Source organism: Cucurbita pepo, chromosome 6 (genome assembly GCF_057944985.1).
Source record: "Cucurbita pepo subsp. pepo isolate OVF chromosome 6, ASM5794498v1, whole genome shotgun sequence".
Taxonomy (NCBI): Eukaryota; Viridiplantae; Streptophyta; class Magnoliopsida; order Cucurbitales; family Cucurbitaceae; genus Cucurbita; species Cucurbita pepo.
Window position 1 is genome coordinate 6,896,203 of NC_141803.1, and position 18,503 is coordinate 6,914,705.

The window sequence follows — 18,503 nt, forward strand, 5'->3', positions numbered from 1 at the left end:
TCTCTAGTCACACGTCCTAACCTACCTCACGCTTAGCTCAATGGTGCCATACTAGAGTGGAAAGAGATGTGAAAGCTCTGCAGACGTGGAATCGGCTGCTATCGGCCTACAGGCTACCTTTATTTTTATTTAAGGTTGCCATAGTGATCTTTTAGGTCTTAGGGTGGTTTGGGGCTGTTGACATAGATTCACTTCTCCAAGTGTTTTAGTTCCGACTTCTCGAGTTCAACCTAGATGGAACCGATATTTTCTCGTTAATACAATTAAAAAAAAAAAAGAATAATTCTCCAAGTTCAAAGAAAGGAGGGTCGGTGAAGAAGTAGTAACGGTCTCTTCAAACGAGAATTCTTCTTCTACAGTGGGACTGAATCTGTGTCTAGTGACTAAGAAACACGGAACCTGTTCCAATAATATAATTTTGAACTTCAATCTCTTGAATTTTTATATCTAATAAATATACTTAAATAATCCTCCGTCACATTAATAAAATATTAATAATATTATTTGACTTTTAAAATGTACAAGTCTAAAGTTTCGAAAGGATTCCTATACTTTTGAAACTTTGGGCTTCTTATTTGGTTTGTAGGTGGCTCCGCTGTCAAATCCGAGGACTCAACCCTAGACAGGCGGTGAAAACTACCAAACTGGAGTACGGTAGGGGTAGAGGGAATTTTCGATGGAGCGGTGAAATGCGTTAAGATCGGAAAGAACACCAACGACGAAAGTACTCTACTGGGCCGACACTGACACCAAGAGACGAAAGCTAGGGGAGCGAATGGGCTTTTACCGCCTTTGGTTCTAATTGTTTTTCATATTTAATTGTATTTTTTAGCTATTATATCATATTTGGAAGGGTTACCGTCCGTCAATTATGGTGAAAATTATGGAAGTTTGTTGTCATATAAAAACAAAAGTCATAAACACGACGGTTCGTAAACCTTGCAAACATGGTAAAAACATAATTGAAATAAAAGAAAAAAAATAGATAAAAATGATACCATGATGTTGTCATCCTTACCCGAGGCTCTTGCCTTTACCTGAACAAATGATAGTCATAGCTAAGTATTTAAAATAACCGTAAGTGACCCCACGTTTGAGATCGAAAAATGCAACCACATGCAACAGGATGCATAATATATCTCTACACACAGTTTACACATGCGTGCATGAACCTACTCTGTTGACTCGTATACGTACCGCTAAGCATGACTATGGGTTAATGCAGGCTCACACTGCCGAAAATCAATAGAAAAAATGAAGCACGTTCAATATTATGGTATACGCATTCGCAAGTAACATATTGTAGAAGTAAATGTGTAGGATCACATAACAACACGCTTGATCTAGATGAATACAAAAAACACGGGAGAAGAGGGGATCTCTCTCAATCTCAATTGAGACTCGTCCCCACTGGGAGAGGCTCGGGGGAACCTGTCCCCCGATCTCTTTCAGAAAACAAGGCGGCTCATCCCGCTAAACCGCTTACCGCTCGAGAGCGCGAGAGTGCTTCGTGCTCGAATTCTCAGGCTAGGGCCGGTCTGCTTGGGGTATTACATCAACTACCACTTCGTGTATATATATATATATATATATATATATATATATATATTCGATTTAGATTAAAAAAATTAAATTGTATAATTTGGAGTCATAATTAAAAGCCGAGCCCAAGAGAGATGCATGAAACGGAATGATATAAAAGCAAACAAAAAGAATAAACTTTTTTGAACAATTTCCGAAGCGGAAACCGTGTGCATGCAAGAAATACAGCTCTAGGCAGGGTTGGAGGGTCGCCAAGATTCTTTATATAAACACGCTTCGCTTCTCTTCTCTTCTTCCACACCCCTGATTCTCCTCTTCCGATCGCGTTTCAAAACCCTACGGATTCATCTCCCAAAGGTAACCAAATTCTCTCAATTCTTCCTTTTTTTCTCTGTTTTCCCCACCTTCTGCTTCATGGATTTTGTTGATTTTGTTCTAATTTTGATGCCGCTTTCTTCTCTTTTTGCTTTTAATTCTAGGGTTTTGCGATCGTTCTTTTGTTCTCCCTGATCATCGAGTTTTGGAAATTTGTGTGTTTTTCCTTTAGCAATTTTGAGTTTAGTCCAAATCGTTGTTTTTGTTGTATGCTTCCTGATCATCGAGTTAACTCTTAAGATTATAATATATCACTATTCTGGAGTCTTTTTGCAATCAATACATGTTTTGTGACTTGCAATGGTACAAATTACTAGGCTGGAGGCTCCTTTTGATTATGCTTGCTTGTCTATCTCTTTTGTTCTTTTGATGATGATTTCATCTGTCTTCTATATGTTAGTTCCTTTTGATCATCCTGTTATCAGTATTTGTTTAGTGGATGATACTGACATCATAAAGCAAATTTCTAGAAGTACTGACGAGCCAAATTCTATGATAATAATAATAATAATAATAATTTCTTTGCTCTGATTGTGATTCTTTAGCTGAAATCAAACTTTATGCATATCCAAGTCTTGATCTTCTGTTTCTCATGTTATTTTTGGTAATCAAGAATGGTGATGAAATAATTTATTTACAAATGGCGTGTTAATGCTTTCAACTGGTGAGCATGTAGCCGCTTAAATGATCAACAGAGTTTCAAGGGCGTATGCATCCCAATACATGCATTTAATCATTCTCTTATTTAATTGATGTTCTTGGCGTTTCCTTTTCTTTTGTTCTTTATTTTGGTATTTTAGTTTTTGCGATGTTTTCATGTTTGAGTTATTATCATACGTTGTTTAGTTTTCTTCTTCTTTTTGAAGACATCTTGTTCAGTAGTCAGAGGCCTCTACCCTGCTTTACAAGGTGCAATGGCTTCCAAACGTATTGCCAAGGAGTTAAGAGATCTGCAAAAGGACCCTCCAGTTTCTTGCAGTGCTGGTATGTATTGAACAACCAATCTTTTTCTAATTTTGATTTCAAAATCATTTCATTTGGAGCTATGATGAGTTAATTTGAAACTATCTTTTTTGTTACTCTTGTTCATGCTTTTGGGTATTCTCTTTAATATTAAAATAGAATTTTGTATTTTATCCCATAATTACTCTTTTAACTTTCGGTATTTTGTTTTTAAAAGTACCTTGAACTTTGAAAATTGTTTCATAAATATTTTTTAACTTTTAAATTTTCATTAATACAATTAGAACTTTTTTAAAAACTTAAAAAATACCCTTAAATTGTTTTAAATTTTTTTAAAAATATCCTTACGATTAATACGTAGACAGAATTGTTAGTATTACGTTTCAAATATACTCATGACTTTCAAAGTAGCATTAGTACTCATGAAGGTTTAGAAAAGAGTTATAAATTTTATTAATCATTTATCTACACTCTTAAGTAGCCGATCTCTGTAAATTTATCTTGAGTTGGGAAAGAACCAACTTAAAAATAAATTGTCTATTTGGGTGTTGAAATTTAGTATACATTCAAAAGGGTATTTTCTAAGTTTTTAAAGAAGAGTATTAATGAAACTTTAGAAAGTTCAGGGGTATTTTTTAAACACTCTAGAAAGTTTAGGGGTAATTTTGTAACAAAGTATTAACGGTTTCTGTTCAAAACTAACGGTAAGGATATCTTTTTAAACTATTTTGAAAGTTTAAGGGCATTTTTAAAACCTTTTCAGTATTATTGAGATTTTTTTTTTGAAATTTTAAGGGTATTATTGAAACTTTTAGAAGTCAAAAGGATATTTTTGAGATAAAGTGCAAAGTTCAGGGGGATTTTTATTAATTTGGCCTATTAAAATACAGCCTTGTATTTCCAATGAGAAGATTTCTTCATGATGTTAACACAATAGTTTCATATTTCTATAAGATGTTGCTGGATATTAATCTTAGGTGTTTTCTAGGCTTTTTTATTGGACCATGATTAGTAGTAATGCCAATTTATATATGGATAATAGCTTGGCCTATGTTTGGCAAGTACTTTTGATTACCTTCGTGGACTTATGCCGGATTTTTACACGGTTCTGATATTGGAAGGTGATGTGGGTTCATAGATATTGTAATATAGGATTGTATTTTACGGATGGGGTTTCTTGGGAAATTGATATTCGAGCATAACTGAGTTTTTTGACTTAATACAATGGCTCATCTAAATCCGTAACTTATGAGACACTTCATTCCCATCGTTCTCCATTGAGCATTTTCATTTGATAAACATTATTTACAGGTCCTGTTGGTCAAGACATGTTTCACTGGCAAGCAACAATTATGGGTCCAGCAGACAGTCCTTATTCTGGGGGTATATTTTCAGTGAACATTCACTTTCCACCAGATTATCCCTTTAAGCCACCTAAGGTATCGATACCTTTCTTGGGCACTCTGCTTTTATATGGGAACGTGTTCGTGATTCTGTGCAATAGCTCTTGGTTTATGCCATCAAAATAACAAGTTTTTATTGATATTTTTATTCCATTGATACTGATACCTGGAAAAAAAGAAACATGTTCTTGACACCAATGGATAGAAACTACTTTTATTATCCTCAAGTACTTCAAAATTTGTTTCTGGCTCTGTACATTATTACATTGTTATCTATGAGGATCTGGCTCATTTATACACAATTCTCGTATCGCAACTGACAACCTTACAGAAAGTTACTCGTTGACCAAGATATGTTATTCATCTCCGAATCAGAATTTCTTTCTTTGTAACCTTGTGAAAAAGTGAATCAAATCTCACGAAGAAACGTCCATATGATAGTAATGAGAGATATATTGTGTTTTGAGCAGGTTTCGTTTAAAACCAAAGTGTATCACCCGAACATCAACAACAATGGAAGTATCTGCCTTGACATTTTGAAAGAGCAATGGAGCCCTGCTCTTACAGTTTCCAAGGTACCAACTACCTTGCTTCTTCTACATTTGTCCAACTTTCAATAAGTTGTTGTAGTGAAGGTATAGAGAATTATGTGCAGGTGTTGTTGTCCATATGCTCACTTCTTACAGACCCGAATCCAGACGATCCTCTGGTGCCTGAGATAGCTCACATGTACAAAACCGACAGAGCCAAGTACGAGCATAACGCCCGAACTTGGACCCAGAAATATGCGATGGGCTAAACTAAACAAACGCACAGCTTCCAGGTTCTCATCATCCTTCTGTTTTCTGGATAGACAGACACCTTTCTGGATTTTGAATGCAAAGGCTTTTATATATATTATGCTGAAACTTAGTGAACATTAACATTGCAATGCCTTTGTTTCATAATATTTCCATATCAGCTTGCTTTTATATCTGAAACTCTCTCTTTTCACTGTTCTTGCGTGATGATCATCTTCTGCTATGCTATGCTATGCTATGGATTTGAGTTTGGTTGAAAATTTAAATAATTTCAATTCTATAGGGTTGATTGAGGTGGGTGGCTCTGGCTATGTCTCATGGCTTTTCCAAAATTTTAGACCCGTGCTTGTTATTGTTATCATATGCATGTTTATGTCATTTAATGCAAATCAAATGAAAACAAGACTACTCAACTTAAACCATCCCATCCGGGTTTGGTTAACTCGACCAACCTAATATGAAAATAGAGTTCCAAGTATTATAAAATCAAATTTTGTATACATGATTGTAATAAACAAGTTATAAGACTTAATATCTCTATCCTAAGTATGGTTGATTTATAAGGTTGTTGGCTTATCAAATTGAGGTCGACAAAAACTTTTAGTCAATGGAGGATAATGTTGTCTTTAGTAGGTGTCGTACGTCTTCGCGTTCAGGCACCATCAAACGTTATTCAAACGTCGTTGCCTGGATTTCCTGCCTGGTAAATGAAAACGGTTCTTAATATTGATTCGAGATGAGTTCATTTTGTTGAGGATTCATGATGTTGTTACATTTTGGGAGTACCCATAATTCTTGTAGTTTTAATTTATAGAATTAAACCTATTTGAAGCAAAATTTATTAGAACTAAAATTGATAAAATTGATGTTTTCTACTCAAGGGATCTCATGTTTGTGTACGATTCATTTTTTCCTCGAGTCTGGAGAGTTATGTGGCAATGTTTCACATGTAGTAACCCATGTCCAAGACTCGAATATGGATTTAGAATGTTGGACATGAGTTGTTACTAATGGTATCAAAGCGTTACCTCCTCTAGTAAGACATGGTTTGGAGATGAATCAAGGCAGAAGTTAATGAACATGGTATCAAAGCGTTACCTCCTCTAGTAAGACATGGTTTGGAGATGAATCAAGGCAGAAGTTAATGAACATGTGACACTCGAATACATGAGAAGTACATGAATGAACTGAGACCACATCAATGCGTGTTCCTAAGAATAAAATAACTAAGAAAGAGTTTAAAAAATCGAAAATTATTATCTATACCAACAAGGTTCACCTTTGACCTTCCTTTTTGGTGGTTTAATTTATTTTTTTGCGAAATAGTCTACCTACACAAATATATGAGCTATGTTTATGATGTGGGATCTCACAATATCAATCCCAAAACCGAGGCCTTAGAACATTTCAAGAGATAAAAGATCATTTAGAAGCCTTAGTGAGGGAAAGACAAAATCGGCTGTGTGATCAAACATTTGTAAATCCCATGAAACAATGTCCCATGTTCTGGTTTTCCTTCAATGATTACAAATAGAAAAACCAACATGATCAATGTTAATTTAATCAAAGTAAGGTTAACCTTAAATCCCTTTGGATTCTAAAGCTTCCCAAAATATGGGACCAATTACGATAAACGTCGAAGGCAGTCCATCAAAGCATCGGTGTGTTCGGGCTTCCCGGCGGTAACACGAACATAGCCTTTTAACTCTTTCTTATCGTAGTGCCGAATCATCACCCCCATTTTTGCTAGGTCCTCCTGCATCAAAATTTTGCAGTCATTTTCAGAAAGTAGTAATCGGTCCACAAGTTGGAGGTTCGATACTACAACCAACAAAGTTCAATACTCTTGAAGAAAGACGGAATAGGACCCAACCTTTACCCAAGAGGACGGTAAATATTAAAGCCTCGCTATGTTTAGATCATTATGTCGTGGAAATTTAGATTGATTTGTAAGATGTTTGAATGTAGGTTAGAGCCTAGGACACTTAGGCCCATATATCGGAATTTCTAAAGCGAAGTTTTCAGGTAAGGGACTTTTCTATTGAAACTAAACCATTTTGTTTTTTTTAAACACGGTTGGATGTGCATGCTGTTGTACAGATTATTATATGGATGCTCGTTGTTTGTCACCAATCCTATTGATCATGAAAATATTTTTTTTTGGGATTACGTATGTACATGTTATGATTTTTTGAATTAAATAAATGTAGAGGGTTGCATACTATGTGTTTCGGGTAACCAACCACTATTGGTTAGACGGGTGATGGCTGAAAATTATTTTTGTGGCAAGGGTTATACGCTGTGTGTATCGGTAACCAACCACCAATGGTCACTAAGGAGTGATTGTTGAAAATTACTTTAGTAGCAAGGATGACACTGTGTATATCGGTAAGCAACCACTAATGGTCACTAAGAAGTGAGAACCTTACTCAGTATTTTAATACTCACCCTCTTTTTTAAATGATTTTTCAGGTAAGGGCAACGTTATAGCATGGGAGTGACGAGCAAGGTAGAAAGGACGGTCATGGGATAACTCAGAGTTTTATGTTTTAATTTACTATTTAAGACGTTTCCACATTGACCTGATTCTATTACTTTAGGTTTTGTTAGAACACCGCTCATGTCATTTTCTTATCTTAAATTATTTAGAAAAGGGTACCCCGAGCACGATTTTGAAAATTATCTTTAGCACGTTTTCATGTATTTTAAATTATCCGATCGGTACGTGTGCGAAAAATATTTTACGTCCCCTAGTGGATGGTGATCTTTATAAAAAGAATGAAGAGGGTAGAAAGTCATACCTTCAATTTCTTTGCATCCTTTCCTGAAGTCACCTCGCAAAGGATGAAATTAGAGTGACTTGGATATGGATTTAAAAATGGCACATCCTTTAGAAGATTAAACAGCCTCTCACGTTCTTGTACCAAATCATTTTTTACCTTCTGCAAGACATAGAAAGCTCGTATTAGACATGGATCGAGCTTGTTCACGATTAATTTATCGTTTTTGTTTTAATACTGTGAGTATCCACGTTCATTTTCGTGAATCTCATCTAACCTAACGTGATAACTTCTGTAACAGCCCAAGTCCTCCACCGCTAGCAGATGTTGTCTTTTTTGGGCTTTCCTTTTCGGGCTTCCCCTTAAGGTTTTTAAAACGCGTCTGCTAAGGAGAGCTTTCCACGTCCTTATAAAGAATGTTTCGTTCTCCTTCCCAACCGATGTGGGATCTCACAATCCACTCTCCTTCAGAGCCCAACGTCCTTGCTAGCACTCGTTTCTCTCTACAATTGATGTGGGAACTCATAGTCCACACCCCTCTTCGAGGTCCAACGTCCTCGCTGGCACACCGCCCAGTGTCTGACTCTGATACCATTTGTAACAGTCCAAGCCCACCACTAGCCGATATTGTCCTTTTGGGCTTTCTCTTTCGGGTTTCCCCTCAAGGTTTTTAAAACGCGTCTGCTAGGGGAAGTTTTTCACATCCTTATAAAGAATGCTTCATTCCCCTATCCAACCGATGGGGGATCTCACAATCCACTCATCTCCGGGCCCAACATCCTCACTAACACTCGTTCCTCTCTCTAATCGATGTGGGAACTCACAGTCCACTCCTCTTCGAAGCCAGCGTCCTCGCTGGCACACTACCTGGTGTTTGGCTCTGATATCATTTGTAACAGCCCAAGTCCACTGCTAGCAGATATTGTCCTTTTTGGACTTTCCCTTTCGGGCTACCCCTCAAGGTTTTTAAAACACGTCTGCTAGGGAGATGTTTTCACACCCTTGTAAATAATGCTTCATTTCCCCATCCAACCAATGTGGGATCTCACAATCCACCCCCCTTCAGGCCCAACATCCTCGCTAACACTCGTTACTCTCTCTAATCAATGTGGGAACTCAAAGTCCACTCCTTTTCGAAGCCCAACGTCCTCGCTGGCAAACCGCCTGGTGTTTGGCTTTGATACTATTTGTAACAGCTCAAGCCCACCGCTAGCAGATATTGTCTTCTTTGGACTTTCCCTTTTAGGCTTGTCCTCGAGGTTTTCAAAACGCGTCTGCTAAGGAGAGGTTTCTACACCCTTATAAAGAAATGCTTCATTCCCTTATCCAACCGATGTGGGATCTCACAATTCACTCCCCTTCAGGCTCCAACATCCTCGCTAGCACTCATTACTCTCTCCAATCAATGTGGGAACTCACAGTCCACTCCTCTTCAGGGCCCAACGTCCTCACTGACACACCGCCAGGTGTCTAGCTCTGATACCATTTGTAATAGCTCAAGCCCACAACTAGCAAATATTGTCCTCTTTAGACTTTCCTTGTCGGGCTTCCCCTCAAAGTTTTTAAAACGCTGCTAGGGGAAAGTTTCCACACCCTTATAAAGAATGCTTCGTTCTCCTCCCCAACCAATGTAATATCACTAAGTCAATCCGTCGTGGTTACCGAGTAACAATGAAGCTAAAAGAATCCATCCAACAAGCATTAATTGAGAAAGCTAACCTCTAAGTAGGAAGGGTTCTGCAACGCTGCACACCCAGCAATTTCAGCAGCAACAGACACATTATATGGTTGCTTAGCTCGCCAGAGATATTCAATGATACTCAACGGAAACGCTCCATACCCGACACGAAGTCCAGCTAAACCTGCAGTTTTACAAGCAAAGATCTTGATGATCTCACATAAACGTTTCAAAATAAAGCTATACATCCAGAAAATAAGACATGAAAAATGAAGAAGATGGTACACCTGCTCTTTTGCTAAAAGTTCTAAGTACAATCAGATTGTCATATTTCTTCACCCACTGCATCTTTGATTCAACTGAAGAAAAATCTATATATGCTTCATCTAGAACAACTAGTATGGGGAGCTCAAGAATTTTCAACAGAACTTCATCATTAATTAAACTGTAAACAAGTAAGAAGTAAGTCTTAAGATGATGAGAATGGAATAAATAGGATTCTGAATTAATACAAAGTTTAACATGTTTTAAGAATCAAGCAAAATGGTCTATTTTTCACATAATATACAACTAATTTCATTGTTGATAATTTGCTAAATTTATTAAGAAAATGTGTAATGATCCGTCTTTTTCTTACTCATTGCGGTTAGGGCCGTTACAAAGAAAAGTTGGGTCGTTACAGTTGGTATCAGAGCTAGACACTGGGCGATGTGTTAGTGAGGAGGTTGAGACTCTAAGGGGGTAGACACAAGGTAGTGTGCTAGCAAGGACGCTGGACATTGAAGGGGGTGGATTTGGTGGGGGTCCTATATCGATTGGAGAAAGGAACGAGTATCAGCGAGGACGTCGAGGGGTGGATTGTGAGATCCCATATCGATTGGGGAGGAGAACGAAACACTCTTTATAAGGGTGTGGAAACCTCTCTCTAGCAGACGCGTTTTAAAAACCTTGAGGGAAAGTCTAAGGAGGATAATATTTGCTAGCGGTGGGTTTGAGCTGTTATAAATGGTATCAGAGCCAGATATTGGACGATGTGCTAGCAAGAAAGTTGAGCCCCGAAGGGGATGGACATGAGGCGGTGTGCCAGAAAGGACCCTAAGCCTCGAAGGGAGGTGAACTGGAGGGTTCCACATCAATTAGAGAAACGAACAAATACTAGCGAGGACGTCGGGGGTGGATTGTGAGATCCCACATCGGTTGGGAGGAGAACAAAACACCCTTTATAAGGGTGTGGAAACCTCTCACTAGCCGACGTGTTTTAAAAACCTTGAGAGAAAGCCCAAAAGGGAAAGCCTAAAGAGAACAATATCTGCTAGCGGTGAGCTTGAGCTGTTATAAATGGTATCAGAGTCAAACACCGGACGATGTGCTAGCAAGAAAGTTGAGCCCCAAAGGCAATGGACATGAGGCGGTGTGCCAAAAAGGACCCTAGGCCCCGGAAGGGGAGTGAACCGGAGGGTCCCACATCGATTAGAGAAAGGAACGAGTGCCAGCGAGGACGCTAGACCCCAAAAGGGGTGGATTGTGAGATCCCACGTCGGTTCGGGAGGAGAACAAAACACCCTTTATAAGGGTGTGGAAACCTCTCTTGCAAACGCGTTTTAAAAACCTTGAGGGAAAGCCCAAAAGGGAAAGTCTAAAGAGAACAATATCTCCAAGCGATAGGCCTAAACCGTTACAAACTAGCTCCTAAATTTGAATTCTCTAGACTAGCTTCAGCTTCAAACGATTGTCCTATCGTTCTCAATCATGTAGCTCAATTGAGTGAAACGCGAGTTCGGTCGAACAACGTGCAAGATCACAGATCATACAAACAAAGAATTACCTCCCATCAGGATTATTAGGAGACGTGAGGAATATACACTTTGGTTTTTCCTTCTCAACAACATCTTTTATGAGATCCACATTCAAAGAAAAGTCTGGCTTCCTTGGAACTGCAAGAACACCATATGCAACAGATATTGCAAGAACTATGAGGAAAACAACATATCCAGATAAGTCGATTCAACCGACAGACCGACCATTACGAGCTATAAATCATGACTTTGACAACCTTAAAGATTGCTCCTTAAAAGGAAGAACTTATGATAATACCTTTAATCACAAGAGCACCATTGACAGCAGCATCAAATTCATACATTGTGAAGGTAGGAGGGCAGTCTACAATTTTATCACCAGGGTCCAACACACATCTACAACAAAATATTTCAGGGAATGAAAAAAAAAACATGTTTGGAAGTAAGAAATCAAAGTTAAATACTCATAAACGAGGCATAGATGATTCGGTATTAACCGCATAATCAGATCGATAAGCTCATCTGCACCACATCCCACAAGAATATAATCTGATTCGAGACCGGAATCTATGGCGAGCGCTGCTCGCAATCGACGACTTTCAGGATCGGGATAGATGTTTGGGAATTTCATTGTTCCCAAGGCTTCAAGAACCTACAAACAACTCAAAATAGTCCAATGTAATGCAAAACAAATTCAGTAAACCAAGATTCTTTGTATTTAATATCAACAAACGGGAGGGAATGTTAGTGCCGAAATGTCACAACCTTCAAAGCTCTGATACCACTTGTTGTGTCATATGATGCCACAACAAAAATGCTTTGATACCCAATTGTTGTAACAGAATGTCACAACCAAAATGCTCTAATACCACTTGCTGTGTCCAAATGCCACAACCAAATTGTACTAATACCCAATTGTTGTACGGAAGCGGAAGCAAGATTGATCGCACTCACACACCCACATACAGAAGTTAAACAAAGAGAGACCTAAAGATTTACATGGTTCGGAGAAGAAATTCCCCTACATCTACAGGTGGTTGGACACAACCAAATTGTACTGATACCCAATTGTTGTAGTGGAAGCGGAAGCAAGATTGATCGCACTCACACACCACGTACAGAAATTAAACAAAGAGACCCAAAGATTTACATGGTTCAGAGAGAAGAAATTCCCCTACATCCACATACATCCACAGGTGGTTGGACAACCAAATTGTACTGATACCCAATTGTTGTAGCGGAAGCGGAAGCAAGATCAATCGCACTCACACACCCACATACAGAAATTAAACAGAGAGACCCAAAGATTTACATGGTTCGGAGAGGAGAAATTCTCCTACATCTACAAGTGATTAGACACAACCAAATTGTACTGATACCCAATTGTTGTAGCGGAAGCGGAAGCAAGATTGATCGCACTCACACACCCACATACAAAAATTAAACAAAGAGATCCAAAATTTACGTGGTTCGGAGAGAAGAAATTCCCCTACATCCATAGGTGGTAGTCAATCACTATAACCAAAGTGTTTACAAGTGTATCTCACCTCAGGGGGAGGACCGTAAGGATTTTCATTTGCATCTAATTTTATAATGTCCTCGGGCTTCCTTCCAAGACGTGTTGACAAAACCTGCCAAAAAAAGAAAAATTAAGAACCATCTTGAAAGCTTATAACATGCCAATCAGTTGTAATATAGAGATATTCATGATATTGTGGGAGTAAACCCCTCAATCTATCTAAAGAACATCAAGTTCTTATTGGTGCAAGCGAGTTCAAAGCTGAATTTACTGATAGGTTACTTCACAATGTGATTTAAAAACCATGAAGAGATAACAAAATCCTTGAAGCAGGCAAGAAAAATATATAAAACCACTTAGAACGCTTATAATATATCAACCAGTTGTAGTATAAAACCATTAGAAGTTTTATGAATATCTTTTTGTGGGGATCTGTTTCTCAAAAGAAAGAAAACAAAGAGCTTCCACCGCTATTCAATATTGTCCTTCTTGGGCTTTCTCTTTCGGGTTTTCCCTCAAGGTTTTTAAAACGCGTCTGCGGGAGAGGTTTTCACACCCTTATAAAGAATGTTTCGCTCTCCTCTCCAACCGATGTGGGATCTCACAATACACTCTCATTTGAGGTCCAGCGTCCTCGCTGGCACTCGTTCCCTTCTCCAATCGATGTGGGACCACCCCAATCCACCCCTCCTTCGGGGCCGTGTCCTTTCTGGCACACCGCCTCGTGTCCACCCCCTTTGGGGCTTAGCCTCCTCGTTGGCACATCGCCCGGTGTTTGGCTCTAATTGTAACAGCTCAAGCCCACCACTAGCAGATATTGTCCTCTTTGGGCTTTCCCTTTCGAGCTTCCCCTCAAGGCTTTTAAAACGTGCCTGCTAGGGAGAGGTTTCCACACCCTTATAAAGAATGTTTCGTTCTCCTCCCCAACCGATGTGGGATCTCACAATCCACCCTCCTTCGGGGTCCAACATCCTTGCTGGCACTCGTTCCCTTCTCCAATCGATGAGGGACCCCCCCCCCCCCCCCCTCCTCTTCTTAATCCACCCCCTTCGAGGCTCAGCATCCTTGCTAGCACACCGCCTCGTGTCCACCCCCTTCGAGGCTTAGCCTCCTCGCTGGCTCATCATCCAGTGTCTGACTCTAATACCATTTGTAACGGCCCAAACCCACCGCTAGCAGATATTTTCCTCTTTGGAAAAGCCCTTTCGGGCTTGCCCTCTAGGTTTTTAAAACGCGTCTGCTAGGGAGAGGTTTCCACAGCTTTATAAAGAATACTCCGTTCTCCTCCCCAACCGATGTGGGATATCCTAGAGTGTCTAGGCCAAATTATACATTCCTCAACTAAAATCACAAACAATTTCTGACACAAGTCAATAAACTAAAGGATTCAAACCTAAGCATGTACACACCACAGGGTTCGAATCACTGCCGCTTTTAATTCTTTTCACATCAGTCAAATGCCCCATTGCCAGATCAACCCGAGGTGTTATCACCAACACAATAATGCAAACAAACAAACCAGCTTGAAATGGGAACAACAGAGCAAAGGTCAACAAATTATACCTCAAAAGGAAGAATGGGCTGATAAGGCGACAATTTCCTCAAATGGGGTCGGATAAAAGAATCACCAGCCAACCTTTGTTGACTCACATGAACCTGTTCTACTGGAATTTGAGATGTCATAGCAACAGCCCACTTCCTTCGCCCAGCAACTGAGCAATTGGGTCGACGCGATGCCTCAGCTGCAGGAAGGATACGGGTGCAAGGGTTTGAAAAATCGATCACACCCATCAATCTCTGCAAGAAACATGATCAATAACCAATGAAATTGACTCATGATGGTTAGCGAACGATAGGATGAGTGAGTGTCAAAGAGCGATTACCCGTTGTCCGAATGGATATGAAATGATGATGAACAATACAAAGTGGTACAATGAGCTCAAAAACGGAGTAGAAAGATTAACCCTAAACCACTAAGCAGAGGAAAGGGATATTTGGAATAGGATTTGATTAGATTCTTAATTTGGTCAATTTGATCAATAAAGTGGTCTTTTACATATTTAAAATACTATATTAAAAAAAAAAAAAAATCAAATTGGATATGAAATAAATGGAGGAGACAACGGTGGGACCCAACGCCCCCATTATTCACCAATCATGGATATATAAGTAAATGACTAAAAACGAAGTCATGAACTAAAAATTTTCGTGTCATCGGTTTGCGGTTAAAATAAGTCGTGATCTCGAGAACAAAGCAAACTCTAGTGAGGATGGGTCTTAAGTTGCTATTTCGACATTGCCTGCTATAGTCGCAGTTTGAAGCTTGATCTCACTAGCATCATAGATTTTCTCCTCTCGAATCCTCTCGCATTTTTCCCCCTTCAAGCAACCCAGTTTGATTGTGCCATCAAAGTCTTTGCTACTCTTTCCATTCTAATACTTGTACTGTTGAGTTCTACTTTGGTACTCATATCGTCAAGTCAGGCATAGGGCCGATTAAGGTTGTTAGACTTGATAGTTCAGTTGGATTGTTCCGCACAAAAATTTGTCCAGAGAAAAGGCATGAGATCACGTGGGTAATGCAGATTTTTCTTGAGAGAGGGCGTGAAATCTCGCGTGTAATGTATATCCATCCTGAAAGAGGGTGTGGGATCACACTGGTAATTATGGTATAACTAGCAAGCATAGAGGGTTGCTCCCCCGATCTTAGGTGACTAATGGTCCTATGGGAAAGGTTCACCAGCTAACCTCCCATGGTTGATGAGCAGGTTAGCACACACCAGACATTGATGAGGCAGCACATCGACCCAGACATTGACCCAGACATTGATTCACACTACATAGGTGACTAATGGTCCTAGAGAGAGTTTTATGAGGTAGCACATCGACCCAGACATTGATTCACACTACATAGGCAAAGTAAGCTACCCAAGTTAAAAAAAACTGGAGAGTAGTTTGCGATTTGTCGTTAGGTAGACCCACAATGCCAAAAAAAAAAAAAAAAAGGTGAACCACCTTCTACAGCCAGCGTGGGTCCATGAGCAACGAACCGCTCAAAATTTTGAGGCACCCCAAATACTTAAATAATAGTAAAGACTGACCTGAACTTTCTAAAGCCCAAAGTAAAGCTCGTGGATACCTACTAGGTTAAGGATGTGATGAGAGTCTACAAACAGGTTGCTTAATGAATATTTTTATACTCACCCTTTTCTTCTTTCTTTTTCAAGTGACTGCGGGCTAACGGTCGAAGTAGAGGAGCGTTCGAGAGCTATGCGGTCACAAAAGGGGGTCGTTCTAGAGCGTCAATATGTTTTTACATTTTGAGTCATTTGTAATTGAATTTGTAATTGTATCCCAAACACACTTCTCTCATTGTAATAATTTGAACAACATCGTCATTGTAGTGTTGATTGTCTATCTTTATTTCGAATTAACTTTTATGAGATTTTCATATTTTATTTTTATTTCACTTTTATTTTATTTACTTTTGTCATCGTCTTCTTTGTCATGGTTTCAGATCTAAAACCTCGAAAATGGATCGTGACAACTAACTAGTTTAGAAATAAATTTTCTTTACTCTCGATCTTGGTCACGATTTTATTTAGAATTAAACAAAATTAAATTGTAATAACTCAAAATTAGAAAATAAAATGAAAGTTGTCCCACCTAGTTTTGGTTGAGAAAGTGGGGATGGACTCGGTTATAAAATGGAGGTCACTTGATCTTCCTTTCATCTCATTGTGCAATTCGAAACCAGTTGAAGAATACATTTTCTGATGGCTTTAGACCGACATTTTGGCTGATTCAACTTGGGTCTGATACACTTAGACCCGACCCTTTCATACTAGTTTCAACTCTTCTGAAGTATTTAAGGTTTGTATGACTAACTTTTAGCTAGTTTAAATTGGTTAACATGACTATTTTACTGAGTTTAAATTATTTTATGCAAAATTAGATTTAGCCAGTTTAAATTATTTGGAGTAAGTTTAAATTATTTTATGTAGAACTAGGTGAGTCAATTACTATAATAGAATTCTAATTTATGATCGTGGGACTCCTTAGGTAGAATTAAATTTCAGAAATAAACGTTAATGTAACGACCCTAGATTTTCTATTTAACCTAAAGTTGTTACTGTCTACATATCATAGGCATTCTATGCGGAAATATTTCATTGAAAACTTTATAATAAAACACGACCTTGGTCTTACACGTCTTCTCTAAGACCCTTAAATAAAATAAAATGAAAATTGAAAATAAAATAAAATGAAAATGCACTATACTAGGTTGCGATGCCATCATCAGCCGCACATGGGACCCTTGCCTTACCTGAAAAAATAATAGTAGCACATGACTTGAGTATTTGAAGAAGCAACCCCCTATCTGGGTTAAATGCAAGCACATGCAAGCACACACCATCATGAGTGAGACCTACCATATCAGTCGCTACCATCATCATAACTAATGCTCTTATGCAGAATTCAATGTACTCGTGCACGTGTCATTTATACTTTATATTATATGATGATGTGACTATATTATATGATGATAAGACTATGATATATGAGGATGTGATTGTATTATATGATAATGCTATATGATGTTATACGACGACGTTATATGATGACGATATGATGATGATGATGTATAATAACATGACGATGTAAGATGTATGATGATTAAATGTCTTAATATGATGTTATTTCATATTAAAATGATGTGCATGTATTAAATACCATGATGCATTATGACAATGATTTTTTTAAGACACAACCCTAGTTATTGTTAATGATGATGAACGTATGAAGGTTAATGCATGATTGCTACTTAGAGTAATATGTGAACGGTGTATAGGGTTTGTGTCATAAAGATGATGTAAAGATGAAAACTATAGGGTTCTCATGCATTTTGTGTGTACATATACATGGGGTAATTCCTCATTTATGATGTTGAGTACGGACGCATACATTATGATGATGATCATTATCATGCCTCGCATGACACTCGAGGGTCTGCTAACCTCCGGACGTTGGCTACGGAGAGCTAGCCCGACTATGATGGGTCCAGGGGATGTAAACCACCTGGGAATCCATGCTCACACGTGTGGGTCGTGTGTAGGGAAGTACTATACATCCAATTTTGTTTGGACTAGAGGCCACCCCTATGATGATTTTAACGATAGGTCTTTAATCATGAGTTGCATTGTTTGTGTTCCCTAGCTCCAATAGTTGGGTCACTTACTAAGTATTTCTTAACTAAGTATTTCTTAAAAATACTCGAGACATGTGATACTTCTATTTCAGGTAAAGGCAAGACACCCTTGTACGGCTGACAAAAAACATCGCAAGTAGAGACCATGACACGTGCATAGAATAGTGGTATTTCGTTTTCTTAGACTTAGGTTAGTTAGGGTGTTTTTACTTTTAATGTTTTTTTGTTTTATTCGGTATCTCTTTCTGTTTTTTGAACATATAAGTCCATGACAGTGTTTTATGATGAAATTTTAAATATTTAATTCCGCATAAGAGCATAAGTTACGATAATAGTACTTTAAGTCCCTAGAAATCTAGGGTCGTTACACACTATCTTCATACCCCTATAAATAAAAGCAGTAGAAAACATTTAGAAACACATACATTATCCTTTGCT

At 38.5% G+C, this 18,503-nt stretch overlaps 2 protein-coding genes and 1 long non-coding RNA gene across 4 annotated transcripts; 2 read left to right on the forward strand and 1 right to left on the reverse strand.

Moving 5' to 3' along the window:
* The first annotated feature begins 1,722 nt into the window (after positions 1 to 1,722).
* Positions 1,723 to 5,256, forward strand: LOC111797088 (ubiquitin-conjugating enzyme E2 28). Of its 2 annotated transcripts, XM_023679984.2 has the most exons (6): positions 1,723 to 1,899; positions 2,022 to 2,072; positions 2,784 to 2,901; positions 4,192 to 4,319; positions 4,754 to 4,858; positions 4,939 to 5,256. In XM_023679984.2, the coding sequence occupies exons 3-6, from the start codon at positions 2,832 to 2,834 to the stop codon at positions 5,080 to 5,082; spliced, it is 447 nt and encodes a 148-aa protein (XP_023535752.1). In that variant the 5' UTR covers positions 1,723 to 1,899; positions 2,022 to 2,072; positions 2,784 to 2,831; the 3' UTR covers positions 5,083 to 5,256. The 2 variants fall into 2 exon arrangements, with proteins under 2 accessions (XP_023535752.1, XP_023535751.1); XM_023679983.2 differs by lacking the exon at positions 2,022 to 2,072 and having other exon boundaries at positions 1,724 to 1,899.
* Positions 5,257 to 6,522: 1,266 nt separating this feature from the next.
* On the reverse strand, positions 6,523 to 14,898 carry LOC111797086 (histidinol-phosphate aminotransferase, chloroplastic). Its single transcript, XM_023679982.2, has 10 exons — positions 14,740 to 14,898; positions 14,420 to 14,653; positions 12,885 to 12,968; positions 11,835 to 11,989; positions 11,636 to 11,733; positions 11,367 to 11,475; positions 9,829 to 9,986; positions 9,583 to 9,725; positions 7,885 to 8,025; positions 6,523 to 6,839 (listed from the first exon to the last, which is right to left on the reverse strand). Exons 2-10 carry the CDS (start codon positions 14,645 to 14,647, stop codon positions 6,708 to 6,710), a joined length of 1,248 nt encoding a protein of 415 aa, XP_023535750.1. The 5' UTR covers positions 14,648 to 14,653; positions 14,740 to 14,898; the 3' UTR covers positions 6,523 to 6,707.
* On the forward strand, positions 6,838 to 7,762 carry LOC111797087 (uncharacterized). Its single transcript, XR_002815474.2, has 2 exons — positions 6,838 to 7,471; positions 7,556 to 7,762. It is a non-coding gene; the product is annotated as an uncharacterized LOC111797087 (long non-coding RNA).
* Positions 14,899 to 18,503: the final 3,605 nt, after the last annotated feature.